The sequence below is a fragment of the Anabrus simplex genome, chromosome 5 (assembly GCF_040414725.1).
Source record: "Anabrus simplex isolate iqAnaSimp1 chromosome 5, ASM4041472v1, whole genome shotgun sequence".
NCBI classification, from domain to species: Eukaryota; Metazoa; Arthropoda; class Insecta; order Orthoptera; family Tettigoniidae; genus Anabrus; species Anabrus simplex.
Genome location: NC_090269.1, coordinates 217,049,202 through 217,071,015, shown reverse-complemented (window position 1 = coordinate 217,071,015; position 21,814 = coordinate 217,049,202). Strand labels below are relative to the sequence as shown.

Below are 21,814 nucleotides of genomic sequence, written 5' to 3'. Positions count from 1 at the left end.
GTTCACCTCGAACATTGATATAGGAATTAGAAAGATGTTTTTGAAAACTTTCGTTTGGAGCGTGGCATTGTATGGAAGTGAAACATGGATGATAACTAGCTCAGAAAGAAAGAGAATAGAAGCTTTTGGAATGTGGCGTTTCAGAAGAATGCTGAAGGTGAAAAGCTCTTTTATTTACATCTGGAATCAGAAGGTCAAGTTTGAGTGGTACAACATAATGCCCAAGAGATGGCAGAACATGTCACATATCAAAGCCCTTGATAATGAACAGAAAAAAATGAAAAAATACAAATAATGAAGTTCTTGTTAACTGTCTGGTCTGGCAATATCAGCCCTCCTATGGGTGGATATAGCACTCAATGTCTTAAATGATGAATAAGTGAATGATAAATAGCAATGAGAACTTTGTTCTTTCTATCAAGACATACGTAAATCACATTAAGACAATTTCAGAATTTACACATAAGGACAAAACAATATATCTTCATTCATCTTTGAATAGACTCCTCACTCCTCATCAATTCCTGCTCTTCTATATCCATCTCTTCTCATGAATTCATTTCTCCTTCCTAGCTTCATCAGAAGAGCAGGCATAAACACTCAATGAGGGACCATCTGGACAGATCTTTAGTCTTGACTCAGGAAGTGTGGGCCAAAAAGGAAGTAAGATGATGTGTTGATGTCCACAATCTTGGTGAAGCTGGGAAGAACCAGCATTGAAGAAGAGAGAGCCTATCTATTCAATGAGGGCATGATATGAAGATGTAGAGATTGTCCTTGTCCTTTTTTGTTTCCATGTTTATCCTTGTCTTCTATTTTTATTGCTCCCTCTTCCCACACTGACGTAGTATTGAGTTCGTCCCATTATGCATTCCTGTTCCTGTCTTTATCCGACTTGATTTGACACTTTTTGTTCCTTTCCGATTCTTACAATGAAAAGTTAGTGTGGAAAGAGGGAACAATAGAGAGAGGAGAAAAGGGCAAGCATAAATCACAAAAGGACAAAGACAGCCTGCGCATCTTCTTACATTGGTGGTAAGTAGTTAAACTGCACACATCGCAACAGAATGGAATATGGTTCAATGGGTGAAGTGCCTGACACTCATGTGGTTGACTTTAGTTCTTACATGGCCCTGTTGTTAACTATGAAATAAATAAATGTATGGTAAGTATTTTGAGTGAAGTGTTCAGTTATTTAAGCACTTTATTTCTGCTGCCAGATCACACTACCATAGTGTACACTAATAGAGGAACAAAGAATTCTTATTTAGTAATTCTCTTCTTCAATGCAATTTTCCCACACTAAGTTAGAGTCAGCCGAGCACTCAGGTTCAATTTCGTACTTGGTTGTTGATTCAGATCGCATACAGCTCCAAGTGGAAACCACACCTAAAGTCACCAACATTTGATTGCAGGAGAACCTGGTTGAGAGTTAAATGACTAGACCACTGTGCCACCACACCCTCCTCATTAAAATAATAAACTAATAAAATAAATTTGTTTTGCCATGCCCACAATACTACCTAAGAGGTCAAAAGAATAAAAAAGACATTTGAATACTTGTTATGGTACTAAAATATTCTAAGTGAGTTTCTTTATCTACCCTGTATATATATTTATACAAAAAATATCTTAGGCATATTTATTTACTTACTTGCACTATAGCAGTATAATTATGCTGAGAGAACACTGGAGGGTTATCATTAGCATCCAAAATCTCAATGTTCACCAACACTGAGCTGGACAGTACTGGAAGTCCACTGTCACGACCATGGATCTCAAGAACATAGCTTGACACCTAAGAGATAAAGGATTTGTGTGAACTTTACATATAAAAATTAATCAAATTATTCTCCTAACCAAGCCTCAAATTGTGAACATATTTTTATTTACTCAAGTCTGTATAGGGGCTGCCTGGCCGAGGTAGTAAAGGCGTGCTCGGTTCGCCCGGAAGGACGTGGGTTTGAATCCCCGTCAGGAAGTCGTAAAATTTAAGAAACGAGATTTCCACTTCCGGAGGTGCATATGGCCCTGAGGTTCACTCAGCCTACACCAAAAATGAGTACCAGGTTAATTCCTGGGGGTAAAGGCGGCCGGGCGTAGAGCTAACCACTCTACTCCATCACGTGCCAAGGTTAACAATTGTACAAGCCTTTACCTTCCACTCCTCCAACGGCCTTCATTGCCTGTACGGAGGTGACTTTGCTTTGCTTTGCAAGTATGTATAATCTGTTCATGAAATGAATATTGGTACTATTACAAAATCCTTCTGAAACCAATCACATACCTTCTATCCACTTTCTGGTCATATGAGTAATTTCATTCAATATTCAAGAGTTTATATAAACCAATATCTAGTTTTTTGTATTTTTTATTTTCAAACTCTTCTTCCATTTGGAGGTTGACTGATGCAAAGAATACAGTAAAACAATTTCATTAAATTTTTGAAAGTAAATGATAAGTCCATTATCTCAGTCTGGCAAATACGAATAGTGTCCAACAATCAGAAGAGAACCCTTGAGCACGTTCAGCCCTCAGTCAATGGACTCCTTGGTACTTATGCTGAAGGTCTTCATCAGCTCTATTGTCTTCTTAGGGACTCTCCCTCTCACACCAGTCATGAGAGTTGTTACTTATACATTGTCCAGTTTATATTTATTCATATTATATGGCACTGCAGGCAAGCACATGAATTTCTTTTCTCTGTCTACTTCATGTGGTTGGTCAGAGTACATTTCAGATCTTACTGTGGGGTTTAACATATATATCCCTTTTTTCCCTTTAATGGTGATCATGTCTATCCTTCCTGAGCTGCCGTTTACTCCAATACCATGGACTTCGTCATGCAAGGCCATAACATTTTATATAACAAACCTCACATATGGACTGTTCAGAATTTGAACTGCAGTTACCTTAATGGGAAACTAAGGTCAATGCCACTCAGCTACCTCACTCTCTTTCAAAATTAGATTCAATGAACCACTTTCTTAAACTTTTCTTATAATGAATGTCTGTCTGTCTATTGTTAATGGGGGCAATGATGTAATCACTCTTAAAAGCCAACAATATTTTAAGCTAATAATTTGGAAAACACAATTCAATTATTTAGGAAGGCTACGGACAAGAAGAAAAGTAGCAGTAGCAGCAGCAGCAGCAGCAGCAGCAGCAGTAGTAGTAGTAGTAGTAGTTTGTCATCTTAAGAAAAGGAAATAATTTTGTGTTTGAAAGCCATCTCCATACAGGCCACGTGTGTTTGTGACAGTTCTGGAGCCTCCTCCTCCTCAGCAGGCTGCCCTTCCCGACGTCAGACTATTAGAATTAAGTATATAGGGAGCACGTAACAGGTGTACAACCAGAAGGCTGTACTTTTTTCTACACCAAACAATTGGGACTAATGGTATAGGGAGTGTTTAACAACCGTTATACTAACATGCTTCCCTTCCCTATACCAGGCCTTTAGGATTAATGACATAGGAGCATTTAACAGGCGTTCAAGTAGCAGGCTGCCCTTCCCTACGCCAGACCGTTACGATTACGCAATCGGAGGTATATAACAGGCATTCAATTAGCAAGCTGCCCTTCCCTACGCCAGGGAACATTCCAGAGGTGATTAAGGAGGTATTCAACGGATATTCAATAACGCATTCAAAGGAGATGGAATTCGGTATAAAAATAAGAGAGTTTTTCTGAAAATGTTTATTAGAAATACATATAAATCAGTAAGAAAGCATATTGTACATCATAATGTTATTTACTACATTTATTTACTTTACATTATTGATAACATAGTATCTACAACAATGTTGTAGAAGTACACCTCATCTAACAAACAAATTACATAAACTAAATGTAAAACCTATGTGAAGTAATAATGGTCAATGAGACTATTACCCCAGGCTAAAGTATCTATTGAGTTAGGTATAATAAATCTCTTATTATCATCATTACTTAGAGCAACTTTGTTTATTAACTGGGTATAAAGCTGATGATTTATGCTTTTAAACACATACATTTTCTTCATTAATACTGGTGAACTATTGGTAATACAGTTCTTATAATCATCTACGCTCAAATCGTTCTCAACAACATTCTTCTTAATGCCTTTCAGTTTCTTAATCACTTTATCATTTTCAGGTATAATGCTGTACGATTTAGCTTTAGTGCCTACAAAACTGTTAATGACTTTTCCTTTGAATTCATCCTTCATTTTTCCAAGAACTTTTTTGTTGACCCGTGGGAGGTTATAAACATTATTTTCTAGGTAGTCACTTGTAGGGACATAAGAATTAAGGAGACGCCCTAGGGGCAATTGCGCAAGATGGGGCCGCGTACTACTTCCTAGTGCTAGAACCCCGAGGCAAGATGGTTGCGATGTGATGTAGATAAACATAGAATGTTGTTATAACCTAACTTTGTAATCTGTTAGAAGAGATTAAGTTCATTCAGTGTAGGATTGCAAAATGCTGATCCGAAAAAAAATTCATGTCACACACATGATAGGGAATGGAACCCAGGTGTCACGTCTTATCAGAAGGGCAAAATGACTCTTCCTCCTCCTCCTCACCGCGCCCTCCTCCTCCTCTTCCTAGGGATAAAGGACTAATGGGCTAATGGGTTAAATGGCTAATGGGCTAAAGGGCTAACGGGCTAATGGGCTAAAGGGCTAATGGACTAATTGGCCAAAGGGCAATAAATGGTAAAAAGGTATAAAAGGCAAAAGGGCTTACATTTTGTAGTATTTAGGGTGCCTCTCCTCTCTTTATCCGGGCTTGAGGCCGGCTCTTCAGCTAGAAGCGGAGTTAACACCCTAAGGAAGGGGTAATGTTGATAAACAGTCTGTACCAGTATAGCTACTCAATCCACAATATGCTACAGAGGGATGACTTAGGTGAGGGTGAGGGCTGAGAATGTAGGAAGGTGTTTAGGCTGTTATACTGTTGAGAGAGCTTACAGCTAAGGTCTTTACATTGAAGAGCAATTACTCAATAATACCTGCACGACATAATTCTTGCTCTATTTCTAAAATATCTGCTTTATACTCTGTGTAACCAGCATCTTGGTAGGTTCTTAGAAGTTTCAAACGTTCTATGAATAGTTTGAGGTCTTTAGAGTATCTTACGTCTACATGGGTAAACAGAGGCTTGTTGTGAACCTTACGCCTGCTTACAGACAGTTGATGTGTAGGGACTTGTTTTTGATGTAATACTACCTTGTACTCTTACTTCATTCTGCTCTCCTGTTAGTAGCAGCCGGTGACTCGCCGCACTGCGTGGCGGTCTCATCCATACACACTGTAATCCTGCGCGCAATTTTATCTCCGCAAAGCTTCGAGCCTCTTGTTCTTCTGGGTGTGTTTAGCCACTAAACGTTCGTCAGACTCGACTCCCTGGCTGGAATGTTATTTACATCGCACCGACACAGATAGGTCTTATGGCGACCATGGGTTAGGAAAGGCCTAGGAATTGGAAGGAAGCGGCCGTAGCCTTAATTAAGGTAGCCTACAGCCTCGGCATTTGCCTGATGTGAAAATAGGAAACCACGGAAACCATCGTCAGGACTGCCGACAGTGGGGACTCGAACCTACTATCTCCCGATTACTCGATACTGGCCGCAATTATTATTATTATTATTATTATTATTATTAGTAGTAGTAGTAGTAGTAGTATAATTATTATAAGCAGTCATAGCCTACTACGGTTGAGTTACGTAACAAATATTAACTTGTTTTCTCTTAGAGAACTGCACAGCAAGAAGACCAAGGTCATTTAACTACTTGACATGTCCAGCCTATTTTTTGATAATAAAATCATGCTTCTAATATTTGTAATTCAACTAATTTAATAATAATACAGTATCTTTTTGGTGTCGTCTTGATATATTAGGAGATCAAAATTCTGTTTTAACTAAAATGTTAACTAAAATGGCTTTGGTGTACTGTAATATGACTACTTAGCACCTTTAATATTCCAGCGCTCAATGTCGTTTATAAGAAGGGAGTAAAACGCGAGGAGGATTATTTACGTACTAGTGACGTGGTGACCTTGAGAAGAAACGACATCCTAGACGTGACATCTGAAATTAGCCTTCTGTAAGTATTCATTTCATTCCTTTACTGATCTTTTCTTCGCTTGGCGATGTGTGTTAAAAAGTATGGAGTAACTGAAGTATACATGAGTTTTTATGATGATTATTATTATTATTATTTGTAACTATTCGCTTCACGCTCTGACAATAACAGTAGTTTTATAAAGTCCTTGTTACTTTATGTATAAGTTTGAATATATCGTGGTCATCAGCCTCGTGTACTTGTATGTATGTAGAATTTCTTTGATAACCTGTGTCATTGCAGTGTCTAGTAGCGCGTGTATTTGTAGTAGGGCTAGGATTCGGTGAGAGGTGACCGTGGTCTTAAGTTAGCAACCATCCCAGCATTCGTCTCTAACACTTCAAATCTCAGCTTGTCGGCGGTGACATGTGCAGTTGTGTAGGTCATAGCTTGTTGGCAGTAAGGTCACCGGTCGTGTACACTTGTGCAGGTTACAGCTTGTAGGCGATGACGTCTATATATATATATCAGAGCGGTGTATTGCAAATAATAATCAGTTTGTCAGTGACCGCGTCTTGAATAACATCGGGAAGAAGCAGCAGCGCGTAAGTACTTCCGCTCTATTCGAGATCTTGCATGCTTTCTCTACGGAGTTCGATATATATACTGTAGTTTTTGTAAGAACGCTTGAATCAGTAACGTATTCTAATTTCAGTTGAGGAGTGTATAAGTACCGAAATAACGACCTGCAACATTTAGTGTAGACTGATAAACATTGGTCAGTCTACGAACTGACACAGTAGCTATTCTATTAAAGTCGGCCTGAGTGGTTCAGACGGTTGAGGCGCCGGCCCTCTAACCCCAGGTTCGATCGTGGTTCAGTCCGGTGGTATTTAAAGGTTCTCAAATACGTCAGCCTCGTATCGGTAGATTTAATGACACGTAAAAGAACTCTTGCAGGACAAAATTTCGGCACCTCAGCGTCTCCGAAAACCGTAAAAGTAGTTAGTCGAACGTAAGGCCTATAAATTATTATTATTATTATTATTATTATTATTATTATTATTATTATTATATTGAAACAGATTAACTATTTTCTCATAAACTTCAAGGCTATCAGCCTCACTAACTCACCCTCTAACTGTTACTTTAGGTTTCTAGGCAAAAATAGCATACAATGTTATAAATGTGAATCTAAATATACTTTAAACAACTTTTAGAGTTAAAAGCATGTCAGGGTGAAAACAACCCTTAACTTGAAAAATTAATATCTCTTAAACAGCTGGTCCTAGAAAATTAATGTTTAGCTTAAAAATTATCAAAAATAATTATTTAACAGATGATATACACCAACCCACCCCCTAACTATTATTTTAGATTTTTGGAACAAAAATAGCTTAAAATGTTAAAATTTTGTATCGGAGTATACTCTAGATAACTTTTAGAATCAAAATCAAGTAGGGGCTGAAAACAACCCTTAAATTGAAAATTTAATATCTCCTAAACCGCTGGTCCTAGAAATGAATGTTTATTTTAACAATTACTAAAAAATAATCCTTTAACAGATGCTATAGACTAATCCACCCTCCAAGCATTATTTTAGGTTTTTGGGGTGAAAATAGCTTTAAATGTTGAAATTTGGTACTGGAGTATATTCTAGATGACTTTTAGAGTCAAAAGCAAGTTAGGGGTGAAAACAACCCTTCAATTAAAAATGTAATATCTCCTAAACGGTTGGTGCTAGAAAATTAATGTTTAGCTTAAAAATCACTAAAAATAATCCCTTAACAGATGATATAGACTAATCCACCCTCCAACCATTATTTTTAGGATTTTGGTTACTAATATTATTATTTTTTAAATTATTATTAAAAATTGTACCTGATATATTGAGTTATGTACCAGATTAATTTTTTTCAAATAGTATGTTTTTTTCTTTACAGATAATTTAGTAGCTGTGTGACTACGTTCTCTACGTAGATACTCCAATTGACTACAGCAGTATCCCCTCTCACAGCTGCAGGTAGCTATACATATTATGGTATTAATTATTTGAACTAGTGAGCTTAAAACGGATGTCTTTTCCTGAAATCATAACATTAAAAAATTGTTATACATAATATATGCTTGTTCCTCTAAACTTAACTATATTGCGCGGTGCCCTTTACGAAGGGAGAGTAGACCTCTGAGACATACTTGTCATCCGAGCTTGCAAACCTCGTTGGTATGTCAACGATGAGAGTTTACGTACAGCATTGTAGTTAATTTTAGTTGAGCTTGTCTTCCACATACATTTTGTAAGGTATGTGAGCTTTGATCGGTCGATGTTAGAACCCTCTCAGAGGGGCGTAGAGAAACTTGCTACACTTCGGTCGGACGGGACTACAACCGTCGCAGTGGTGTTAATGGTAGTTTTTCTACATTCTAACGTCCTGATTGGCTTACAACACATATACCTTCAAAATGTTGCTATTACGATATATATTTTTCAACTCAAGTCAGTCATATTTTACATCAAAAATTATGCTTGTTCCTCTAAACTTAACTATACTGCGCGGTGCCCTTTACGAAGGGAGAGTAGACCTCTGAGACATACTTGTCATCCGAGCTTGCAAACCTCGTTGGTATGTCAACGATGAGAGTTTACGTACAGCATTGTAGTTAATTTTAGTTGAGCTTCTCTTCCACATACATTTTGTAAGGTATGTGAGCTTTGATCGGTCGATGTTAGAACCCTCTCAGAGGGGCGTAGAAAAACTTGCTACACTTCGGTCAGACGGGGCTACAACCCTCGCAGTGGTGTTAATGGTAGTTTTTCTACATTCTGACGTCCTGATTGGCTTACAAAACATATATATTTGAAATATCACTGTTGCAAATAGTTTATAAATCTGTTAAAAAGGCTATTTTGTAGGGCTTAATATTCTTGTGAGATTAAAAAGTTCACAGTGTTATATTTATTACATGTATATGTGTAACTTCTAGCCTACACATAGTGCATAAAGAGTAATGAAGTAATGTGTTGAAAAACTAAAAAAACGTCATGTATTCAAGATATCCAAGAGGCAGTGCCTGATGGGTAATGTATAAAACATATAAAAAAAACTAGTGTTGTGTGCGTAATCACTAGTCTGATGTTGACTACTGACGTGTTCACTTCTCCTTTCAGAGTGCTTCTAAACTATTCGAGAGTCTGCTGTATAATCATTAGTTTGCAATCGACGCAGGAGGCTTGATTTCTTCAGAAAGATATCAACATATTACCCATATGATTCAAGCTTCGACCGCTTCCTTCTCTCTTCCCTGACTACCCTTCTTATCCCCCCACCCACCCTATATAAGGTAGGTTATACGCTTTTTGTGTTAGTTTACTGTTAACCGTCAAGCTGTTCACATCGTGGTAAGACCTCTGGTCTTAAAGCTATTATAGGCTACTTATCTATTCTACGCAGCTTTGTATTACATTATATAAGTAGAGAATAGATAGTGTCTAGTAGATTTGTTTCTTTTAAAGAAGGATCTGTTAGCAGAAGATAAAAGTCTGTCATGGAACAACCCATTTCTAGCCATATTTGTAATGAGTGTGGAAAAATATTTCACCGAGGCTATCACAAGAGACGTCATGAAATATCTTGTAGAACAATTTTTCAATGCAAACATTGTAGAAAAGAATTCAAGAACGCTTACAACGCTCAACGTCACGAAGCCGTGTGTAATGTAGCTTCATTGAGAAGAAAATATAAAGAGCCTATACGTATTCAAGCAAATACTGATTTATATTTAAAAAGTACACCTCTGCGAGAGATTTTTAATTCTCCCTCGTTGTCTAGGCCTATTACAAGTTCTGTTACTAAACAGACATTTCGAGATAGAGAGAAGCAAGATGATAATGATGATGATGATGATGAGGAGGAGGAGGAGGAGAAAGATGTTGATGATAATAGTGATAATAAAGAAAACGACGAAGAAGAAAACGAAGATCTTAATGTTTCTTTACCATTAGAGCTTTCTGATTTTACTTCATTTTTTAAGCCTACAAAACGTTCTGTAGCCGTGCAAACATCTCAGGAAGGGATGCATGATGAAGTAGAAGAAGATATCAACGCTTCTTTGCTACCAAAACAAGTTAGGTTTGTACGTGGAAACGCTACTGCAGAATCACGTATTACAACAAAACAAGTCCCTACACATCAACTGTCTGCATGCAGGCTCAAACTTCACAACAAGCCTCTGTTACCCCATGTAGACGTAAGATACTGTAAAGATCCCAACCTCCTTGTAGAACGTTTGAAACTGCTAATAGCCTACCGAAATGTTAGTTACACAGAGTATAAAGCAGATATTTTAGAAATAGAGCAAGAATTACGCCGTGCAGGTATTATTGAGTAACAGCTCCTCAAAATAAAGACCTTACCTGTAAGCTCTCTCTTAACAGTATAACAGCCTAAACACCTTCCTACATTCCTAGTCTTCACCCTAACCTAAGTCATCCTTCTGTACCATATAGTGGATCGAGTAGCTATCCTGGTACAGACACTTTTTCCAACATTCTCCTGACCTTAGGGTGTTAACTCCACCTCTAGCTGTAGAGCAGGTCTCAAGCCTCTGATAAAGAGAGGAGAGACACCCTAAATACTACAAATATAAGCCCTTTAGCCCTTTTGCCTTTTTGCCCTGTAGGCCATTAGCCCTTTAGCTCATTAGCCATTTATCCCATTAGCTCATTAGCCCTTTTTCCCTAAGAGGATGCTGATGATAATCGTAATAATAAAAACAACGACGAAGAAGAAAACGAAGATCTCAATGTTTCTTTACCATTAGGGCTTTATGATTCTACTTTATTTTCTAAGGCTACAACACGTTCTGTAGCCGTGCAGAACATCTCAAGAAGGGATGCATGATGAAGTAGAAGAAGATATCAACGCTTCTTTGCTACATAAGTTTATCCCTGGAAATGCTACTGCAGAATCACGTATTACATCAAAAACAAGTCCCTACACATCAACTGTCTGTAAGCAGGCGTAAGGTTCACAACAAGCCTCTGTTTACCCATGTAGACGTAAGATACTCTAAAGACCTCAAACTATTCATAGAACGTTTGAAACTTCTAAGAACCTACCAAGATGCTGGTTACACAGAGTATAAAGCAGATATTTTAGAAATAGAGCAAGAATTACGTCGTGCAGGTATTATTGAGTAATTGCTCTTCAATGTAAAGACCTTAGCTGTAAGCTCTCTCGACAGTATAACAGCCTAAACACCTTCCTACATTCTCAGCCCTCACCCTCACCTAAGTCATCCCTCTGTAGCATATTGTGGATTGAGTAGCTATACTGGTACAGACTGTTTATCAACATTACCCCTTCCTTAGGGTGTTAACTCCGCTTCTAGCTGAAGAGCCGGCCTCAAGCCCGGATAAAGGAGAGGCACCCTAAATACTACAAAATGTAAGCCCTTTTGCCTTTTATACCTTTTTACCATTTATTGCCCTTTGGCCAATTAGTCCATTAGCCCTTTAGCCCATTAGCCCGTTAGCCCTTTAGCCCATTAGCCATTTAACCCATTAGCCCATTAGTCCTTTATCCCTAGGAAGAGGAGGAGGAGGGCGCGGTGAGGAGGAGGAGGAAGAGTCATTTTGCCCTTCTGATAAGACGTGACACCTGGGTTCCATTCCCTATCATGTGTGTGACATGAATTTTTTTTCGGATCAGCATTTTGCAATCCTACACTGAATGAACTTAATCTCTTCTAACAGATTACAAAGTTAGGTTATAACAACATTCTATGTTTATCTACATCACATCGCAACCATCTTGCCTCGGGGTTCTAGCACTAGGAAGTAGTACGCGGCCCCATCTTGCGCAATTGCCCCTAGGGCGTCTCCTTAATTCTTATGTCCCTACAAGTGACTACCTAGAAAATAATGTTTATAACCTCCCACGGGTCAACAAAAAAGTTCTTGGAAAAATGAAGGATGAATTCAAAGGAAAAGTCATTAACAGTTTTGTAGGCACTAAAGCTAAATCGTACAGCATTATACCTGAAAATGATAAAGTGATTAAGAAACTGAAAGGCATTAAGAAGAATGTTGTTGAGAACGATTTGAGCGTAGATGATTATAAGAACTGTATTACCAATAGTTCACCAGTATTAATGAAGAAAATGTATGTGTTTAAAAGCATAAATCATCAGCTTTATACCCAGTTAATAAACAAAGTTGCTCTAAGTAATGATGATAATAAGAGATTTATTATACCTAACTCAATAGATACTTTAGCCTGGGGTAATAGTCTCATTGACCATTATTACTTCACATAGGTTTTACATTTAGTTTATGTAATTTGTTTGTTAGATGAGGTGTACTTCTACAACATTGTTGTAGATACTATGTTATCAATAATGTAAAATAAATAAATGTAGTAAATAACATTATGATGTACAATATGCTTTTTTACTGATTTATATGTATTTCTAATAAACATTTTCAGAAAAACTCTCTTATTTTTATACCGAATTCCATCTCCTTTGAATGCGTTATTGAATATCCGTTGAATACCTCCTTAACCACCTCTGGAATGTTCCCTGGCGTAGGGAAGGGCAGCTTGCTAATTGAATGCCTGTTATATACCTCCGATTGCGTAATCGTAACGGTCTGGCGTAGGGAAGGGCAGCCTGCTACTTGAACGCCTGTTAAATGCTCCTATGTCATTAATCCTAAAGGCCTGGTATAGGGAAGGGAAGCATGTTAGTATAACGGTTGTTAAACACTCCCTATACCATTAGTCCCAATTGTTTGGTGTAGAAAAAAGTACAGCCTTCTGGTTGTACACCTGTTACGTGCTCCCTATATACTTAATTCTAATAGTCTGACGTCGGGAAGGGCAGCCTGCTGAGGAGGAGGAGGCTCCAGAACTGTCACAAACACACTACTGGCCACAAAGGCTTTTTGAGGAGAGGAAAGTAAAGGTTTCTACTATCTGTAACCTCATCACTAATTCAGATGGAGTAGTTAGCCCTATTCCCAGCTGCCTTTGCCTCCAGGAATTAATCTTGGTCAATGTGGTCAAGTCCACCAAAATTATTTCAGCGCTCATTGAACATTTAATGTGAAGTTAGTAAGCGGCTATTTTCTTACAGCTAAAGGTATGACAACAAAATTATTGTATATTAGAAATAATCTTTAACTAAAAAGTGAGAAATAAGAGTAAATATTATAACATTATATATACAGTGTTGTAACAGAAAAAAAGGAAATTTCACAATGTATAGTATTTCAAAAATTAATTTTCTTTCTGTAACTAGACTATGAGACTCTTTGTTTTTTTTTTTACTAACTTACCATTTCACGATCCAAAGTTCCAGCAACAGATATGTGGCCAGTGTTTTCATCAACGGAGAAGTGCTTCTGTCTATCTCCTCTGTCAATGAAGTATGATACTTTTCCATTTTCACCACTGTCAAGATCAGTGGCCAAAATCTGTATAAAAAACAAAGCGAGAACATTAAAATAATTACAAAGTTTGAAGTTGTTAGGAGCTTAGGCATTCTCCAGTGGAAGCAGGAATTCCAAGCAGATGCCAAGACTGACATTTTTTTGAAAATATTATAAATACCATTCCTTAACATATGCAACCATATAAATAATATGAAATAATATGAATAACTCTTTAACCCTCCATATTCTGTAACATGGATAGATGAAATGAAATGTCGTATGGCTTTTAGTGCCGGGATATCCCAGGACGGGTTCGGCTCGCCAGGTGCAGGTCTTTCTATTTGACGCCCGTAGGCGACCTGTGCATCATGATGAGGATGAAATGATGATGAAGACAACACATACACCCAGCCCCCGTGCCACTGAAATTAACCAATTAAGTTTAAAATCCCCGACCTGGCCAGGAATCGAACCCGGGACCCTCTGAACCGAAGGCCAGTACGCTGACCGTTCAGCCAATGAGTCAGAAACATGGATAGATGCACATGGTATGCTCCTTTAACCTATGTTTTAAATAATTTTTTAATTAGTTTATGAGCGTTACATATACAACATGATTTTATAACAGTCTATAGATTATTTTGAACTTTCATAAACAAACTTGAAGCATCTTTCCATATGTGTACTCACTCTAAGAGCATTTGATCTAAGACATTTTCAACTTCTCTGTAATTCAAAGCCATCGGTTTTCATTAATGGTTATCAACAACTTGATCAAAGTCACATATTTCGTTAGGCCCCTTTAAACAACAAGCAAGCAACAAGTCACATATTTCAAACATTTGTACATTATATTCATTTTAACAGCAAATAATTATAATTACATAACCACAAATAATAAAAGTAAAAATGTCTTTACATCCAGATGCTCACCTACGTCAAATGCCCAAGTTTGAACATTCAAACATTTTGGGCTGCAATAGTTCTTTTTCACCCAAAATGTTCTTTCCCAGCAAAATACCTTGTTGTTTGAGCGTTTTTCTCATCATCAGAAGTAACACTGTCAGGATACCGTACTCCGTCATTTCCATGGGATCGTCTACTATTTCCTCTGGGTCACAGTTACGGTACTCCTCGGTCATCTGATTTATTTTCACTTTCATCATTATCATAGGCTATCTCCAGTTCAGTCATACAATCATACAATCAGCCTACAATGCGAGAAAACTGATAATCCCATTAGAACTCACTAAGGCTGCTAGTCATAATACCAATAGGCATTCAGGCTACTATCATAGCCCAACCAACGTTGGAGCAAAGTAACACAGACACATTTCAAATGACGAGAGACAACTCACACTAAATCAAAGAGGATATAGTCTCCAGAAGGGTGGCTAGAAGTAAGGTACTGAAAGTCTCCCCTCCCTAGTACTAAGAACCTGAGAGTAGCGAGGAAAACAAAATGGTTGGGTGGCTAAATTTCTAGAAAATAGAACTCAGAGAATTAGAGTAGGTGAAGTGTTATTTGATCTTCTAATCATTAGCAGAGGGCTGTATTATTGCACCTTTGTCCGACTCCTTGGATGAATGGTCAGCATTGAAGCCTTCAGTGCACAGGGTCCCAGGTTCGATTCCTGGCTGGGTCGGGGATTTTAATCTCACGTAATTAATTCTTCTGGCTCTGGGACTGGGCATTTGTGTTTGTCCCAACACTTTCCTCTTCATATTCAGACAACACACTACACTACCAACCACCTCAGAAACACAAAATAATGATTACATCCCTCCATATAGGGTTGCGTCAGGAAGAGCATCCAGCTATAAAACAGGGCTAAATCCACATGTGCAGCACAGTTCACAACTGCGATCCCACAGGTGTGGGGAAGAGCATTGGAAGAACAAGATGATTTATTGGACCTTTATGTATTCTTATAAATGATGTGAATAAAAAACTGGAATCAGAGATAAGGCCATTTGCAGATGTTGTTATACTGTCCAGAGTAACAAATAAGTTACAAGATAGTGAGTAACTGTAAAAAGACCTCAACAATGTTGCAAGATGGACAGCAGACAATGGAATGATGATAAACGGAATGAAAAGTCAGGTTGTAAGATTCACCAAAAAGAAAGTCCTCTCAGTTCAATTTGCAAAATTTTTAGCACCATAACACTTCGCCTAGTTCAACCACACATCATAGTGTTAATTATATATTCATAATGTTCTTACAGCTTAGAAACATGTTTTAGGATTTTGTCAAATATTGTGTATTGTTCAAATATGGCTGATGATGAGCCCGGTTGAAACTAGTCCCATGTAATGTAAACATACGCATTGTAAATGTAACTATGTATTGAATAGCTGGAAAACTTTTCTGTTTATAATTTATATGTACATTTTCATGCATTTTTGGAGCAAGTCTCTATTCTTATGTGGTTGTACTGAATTGAATTGGACGACTGTGTGCACTCTCTACGAGAAATACAGAAACCTACTATGTTGTTGAACATGGTCCTACTCGATATGTATTTTTTCTGCAGTTACGTATGATATAGATGTTGATTCCCATAGGGAACCTGAAATATTTGTCCCAAATGAGTAAATTTATGCTAAGTTGGGCTCATCAGTTGGTAAATAGCAAATAGCAGTTATGTAAGTAACTTTTCAAAGCAGCTTCCCATTTTCTTGTTTTCATTTTAATATTGTGTGTTGATAATAAACCCCACTTTTTTATCCATGCTTTTATTCATGGGGGTTATTGGTTCTTGCCTTTTCTGTCTTTCTCTTCCCTTTTTTGTCTACACGCAGGTCCAGTTCTGACCAGTCTTAGTTCGTTCCAGTCCATCCACGGCAATTTATGAAGAGAGGTAAGTGAGGCAGGTATTTGTGATTATGTCGTGTATATTGATGTGTTATCGTAGCGGGTCGGGGTGTGTGAACGGTTTAATTGAAAAAGACCTAGAGCTCCTATCTTTAGGCATTTTTACAGTATAACCTGGTAAAACACTGCAACAGATGAAGAGCAAGTTAACAGATGAACGCACTTAGTTAAGCAAACCAGAGGAGGCTACTGTAAGGAGAAAGGAATGTCAGAAAGGGAAATAACTGTTGTGAAAAGGGTCATTATCTGTTTAGCTGCTTGTATTGTGAAACTGAAAGCACTTTCCTTGATCAGGGAAGGCTTCTCGTATTGCCAAGGGATGAACAACATATAGATTTCATTATATTTTTAATTTTGTTCAGTAAACCTAGATAATCGATCACACATAACAGAAAAATATATATGTATATGCGCTAATGTTCAAAACATGCACTAACGTTCAAAATATGCATTTGCATATGCACATATGCATTTTTTTTAATCCAGGCTCTACAATAAGAGTTTTAGAATGTCTTTTGAGAAATGATAGTGACCAATGTAAACTTGGAAGAAGTTTGTTAAATCTTCTTTCATTCTTCCATATTTGACAAGGTGTCCTTTAGCAGTTTATAAATCTCATATTTGCTGTTCAATATTGATTTCAATATCATACAATAACCTTGGAAGGAAATGATTCTGGTTCCAGAATACCAGTCAGGTATTGAATAAGGCAGAACCAGAATAGTTTCCTTTCAAGGTTATTGTATGAAGGTGTCCTTTAACAAGGTACCTTTAACAAGGTAAATGAGGAGAAATAAGAAGCAGCCCAGGTGTAGGAAGAATATCAGAATAGAACACTGCAATATTTAATGAAGGGAGAACAACAAAAATGAAGAGTATAAAATCTTTCAAGGTACATTTGTGGAACAAGCCAAAGAATTGTGTACATTAGCAAGATTGCACAAAAGGAATAACAGACTCTGAGGTGGAACAGGAGAGCCAAAACAGCCATGAAAGAGAGAAACCAAGTAGCAAATATGCTAAATTATAAAAACCTACCCAAAACCATGAAAATCAAGATAAAGAAATTTATAGTAAAGAGGGTAGTAGGAGAAGAGCAAGAGAAAAAATGGAATGAGCTGGAAGAAGACAGCAGCAGAAGCAAGAAACTTCTATATAGAGTAATGAAGAACAAAAGGAGTAACCAAGACGGCAAAGGTAATAGAACAAGAAAACGGAACCATGGTGCGAAAAGAGGACAAAATCAGGAGTGATTACCAGACCATTATCGATAAGCTCTGAATGGAGCAACAACAAAATATCAGACAATGAAGAGCTAAGTATAGTAGTGGAAATGATCTAAGTAGCAAATCACTAATAGTATGGCTGGAGAGAGAAACAAAATCTCTAAAAAGTAAAGGGAAAGCAGTAGGAGAAGACAAATTGAGTTTGGACATGTTACAAGCAGTGAGAATCCCAGCAGTTTAATGATTATATATGCAGACTGTTCAACAGCAGGAAAATGTCATTCTGGAAGACTGAAAGAAGGAAATATCTGTGCTTCTTTTCAAGGAAAGGAGCAGAAGGAAATGCAACATCTACCATGGCATCATACTGCTCTGTCATGGCCTAAAATGTTTGGAAAAAATCATAGAGAATAGATTACAAGAAATTGTAGAACCACTATTGTAAGAGGAACTATTGCTATTGACCTATTGAAAGCTTTTTATAGGGTAGATCAAATGAGACTCCTCACAAAAATGAGGGCTAGACAAACTAGACAAATGAGTGGTTTAATGGAAGGCTAAATTTGTAGAAAACATAACTCAAAGAATAAGAGTAGGTGAAACATTATCTGATCCTGTAACAATTAACAGAGGTCCTGCAAGGCAGTATTAGTGGACCTTTATGTTTTCTTATGTATATAAATAATGGAATCACAGATAAGGCTTTTTGCAGATGATGATATACTGTAGAGAATAGTAAATAAGTTACAGGATTATGAGCAACTAAAAAAAAGACTGCAATCATGTTGCGAGTTGGCAGCAGACAATGGTATGATGGTAAACGGGATGAAAAGTCAGATTGTAAGTTTCACAATTACTGTGATGACAGGGTGAAAGTACCTCACAGGGATCATTGTAAGTAGGCTACTTGGGTGTGAATATACATACATACCTATATACATCATCATTATAGACTGTTATGCCTTTCAGCGTTCAGTCTGCAAGCCTCTGTAAATTTACTAAGGGTCGCCACAATCCTCTATTTGCAACTAGTGCTGCTGCCTCATTTAGTTCTATACCACTTATCTGTAAATTGTTAGAAACTGAAGCTAACCATTGTTCTCTTGGTCTCCCACTACTTCTCTTACCTTCCATAACAGAGTTCATTATTCTCCTAGGTAACCTATCGTCATTCATTCACCTCACATGACCCCATAACTGAAGTAGGTTTATGCGTACAGCTTCATACATCAAGTTCATTCTTAACTTAGCCTTTATCTCCTCATTTTTAGTATCTTCCTGCCATTGTTCCCACCTGTTTGTACCAGCAATCATTCTTGCTACTTTCATGTATGTTATTCTAACTTACGAATAAGATATCCTGAGTCCACCTAGCTTTCACTCCTGTAAAGCAAAGTTGGTCTGAAAACAGACTGATGCAAAGATAGTTTTATCCAAGAGCTGACTTCCTTCTTACAAAATACTGTTGATCACAACTGTGAGCTCACTGCATTAGCTTTACTGCACCTTGATTCAATCTCACTTACAGTATATATACTACCATCCCAGGAGAACACACATCCTAAATACTTGAAATTATCTACCTGTTCCACCTTTGTATCACAATCTGATATTCAGTTCTCTTGGATTTCTTACCTACTGACATCAATTTAGTTTTCGAAAGGCTAATTTTAATATGATACTCATTGCACCTACTTTCAAGTTCCAAGATATTAGACTGCAGGCTTTCATCACAATCTGCCAAAGACCAATGCTTACTACATTTCCACCTAACTGAATCCCTCCCTGCCACTTAATAGCTTTCAGCAGATGATCCATTTAAACTATGAACAATAAAGGTGAAAGATTACAGCTTTGTCTAACCCCTGTAAGTACCCTGAACCAGGAACTTATTCTACCATCAATCCTCACTGCAGCCCAATTGTCAACATAAATGCCTTTGATTGATTTTAATAATCTACCCTTAATCCCATAGTCCCCCAATATGGCAAACATCTTTTCCCTTGGTATGGTACCCTGTCATATGCTTTCTCTAGATCTACGAAACATAAACACAAGTGCCTATTCCTCTCATAGCATTTTTCAATTACCTGGTGAATACTGAAAATCTGATCCTGACAGCCGCTCTGTGGTCTGAAACCACACTGGTTTTCATCGAACTTCCTCTCAACCACTGATTACACCCTCTCTTCCATGATGCCAGTGACTTCTTTGCCTGGTATACTAATCAATGAGATACCTTGATAATTGTTACAATCCTTCTTGTTCCCTTGATTATAGACAGGTGCAATTACTGCTTTTGACCAATCTGAAGGTACCTTACCAACACTCCATGCTAATTTTACTACTCTATGAAGCCATTTCATCCCTGCCTTTCCACTATACTTCACCATTTCAGGTCTAATTTCATCTATTCCTGCTGCTTTATGACAGTGGAGTTTATTTACCATCCTTTCCACTTCCTCAAGAATAATTTCACCATCATCATTTTCCTCCTCCCCATGAGCTTGGCTGTTCGCAACACCACCAGGATGATTTCCTTTTACATTGAGAAGATTTTCAAAACATTCACTCCACCTATACAGTGATTCCGTGGGATCTATTATGAGTTCATCTGAACTACCCAAAACACTGTTCATTTCCTTTTTCCCTCCCTTACTAAGATTCTTTATTACTGTGCAGAAAGGTTTCCCTGCTGCTTGACCTAGCCTTTCCCGGTTATTACCAAAATCTTCCCATAACTTCCTTTTCAATTCAACAACTATTTGTTTTGCTGTGTTTCTTTCATCTACATCACCATCAGCCCTTGTTTCAACCATTTCTGATACGCCTTCTTTTCACGTTTACAAGCTGCTCTCGCTTTATCATTCCACCAAGATGTTTGCTTTCTTCCATCTTTATGATTCCTATGATATTCTCTTGCTGTTTCTACTACAGCATCCCTGTATGCCACCCATTCTCTTTCTATATCCTGAACCTGATTACTAGGGCTCGGATGTTTAAGACCTAAAACTAGCCCAAATAAGCAAGCAAATATGACCTCAAAAGTGATGAAATATGACCTCAAAATTGACGCAATATGTCGTAAAAATTGATGAAATATGACGTAAAAATGACAAAATATGACCCAAAAATGATTAATCTAAATGTGGTCATTTGAATATATGTTATAAATCAAAATGGCAAATCCTTTGATACGTATTTGTTAACTAAATTATTTATTCATACTTTCATATTAATTTTCTGAATATACATGTTTAGCAGTTATTCACAGTCTATTGTCCTCAATTCACTTATCAAACATTTCATTTGTGAATAGTGATATAAAGAAGGCCCTACAAATTTTGCTAAGATTATCAGGCCACACAACATTTTAAAAGGCAAAACATGTTTGCACCCTTCATTGGTGGATTGAAATATCTACGAGAAAACTAGAAATCGATCTATTTTTTCACAATTTTTTGGAACATTTAAGCTCAGAATACATTAATATTATTCAAATGCCTTAAAGTTTAAATGGAGCACCACAAAACAAATTAAGTAGATGTCTTTCGATAGATTATAGTAAGGCGGCAGGGCAAATAGTGCAAACTCACATAACTTTTTCATTCTTGTCCGCGGGTGGTACTGAAATGTATGACAAGGTTCATCTTAAAAGCATCAGGCCCGAAAGACCTCCGATTATCACTTAACATATTCTTGTAAGAAGAGAAGCTCCTTTTTACGTCACAAGACCTTATTGGTGCATATTTAAATAATATTAAATCACTGCAATCGAGTATGAGCACATCTTGAAATGCACTGGTAACTTCTCGTATAAGAACATCATTTCTCTTGCACATGCAGCGAAAACCGTCACTTCGATTAAGCACGTTTTGAAGTTTCCTTTTTTACACTGACGCCAACTATTCCATGTGATTGTTGTGCTGAAAGTTCAACACTTCTCATAATTTCAATACTTGCATGAATTTCTAAGCCAGCAGCTTCTAAATGAGTAATTGCACTCAATATAATTCCAAAGTTTGACTTAATATATGCCAGACTTTCTGACAACTGTTGGAAAATTACTGCGCAATCTTGATAGAAGAGGCAGAGTATTCCACTTGTATTAACTACAGATGTGATACGGAAAAGCAGTTTTGTGAATACTAATTCTCATTTGGAAAGTTGACGATGATTTTGCACAGCTACAGCTGTCGCCAAACCGTCAAAATATGACCGAAATATG

General features: G+C 37.4%; 1 protein-coding gene across 1 annotated transcript in view; it reads right to left on the bottom strand.

Annotated features, from left to right (window-relative positions):
* The window catches only part of LOC136874446 (fat-like cadherin-related tumor suppressor homolog), a 671,031-nt gene that overhangs the window by 73,524 nt on the left and 575,693 nt on the right, over positions 1-21,814 (bottom strand). Inside the window, exons 34-35 of the mRNA XM_068227805.1 lie at positions 13,386-13,523; positions 1,655-1,798 (exon numbers count right to left, since the gene is read on the bottom strand). Of these exons, the coding sequence (XP_068083906.1) occupies positions 1,655-1,798; positions 13,386-13,523 (282 nt within the window). The remainder of the gene's footprint in view (positions 1-1,654; positions 1,799-13,385; positions 13,524-21,814) is intronic.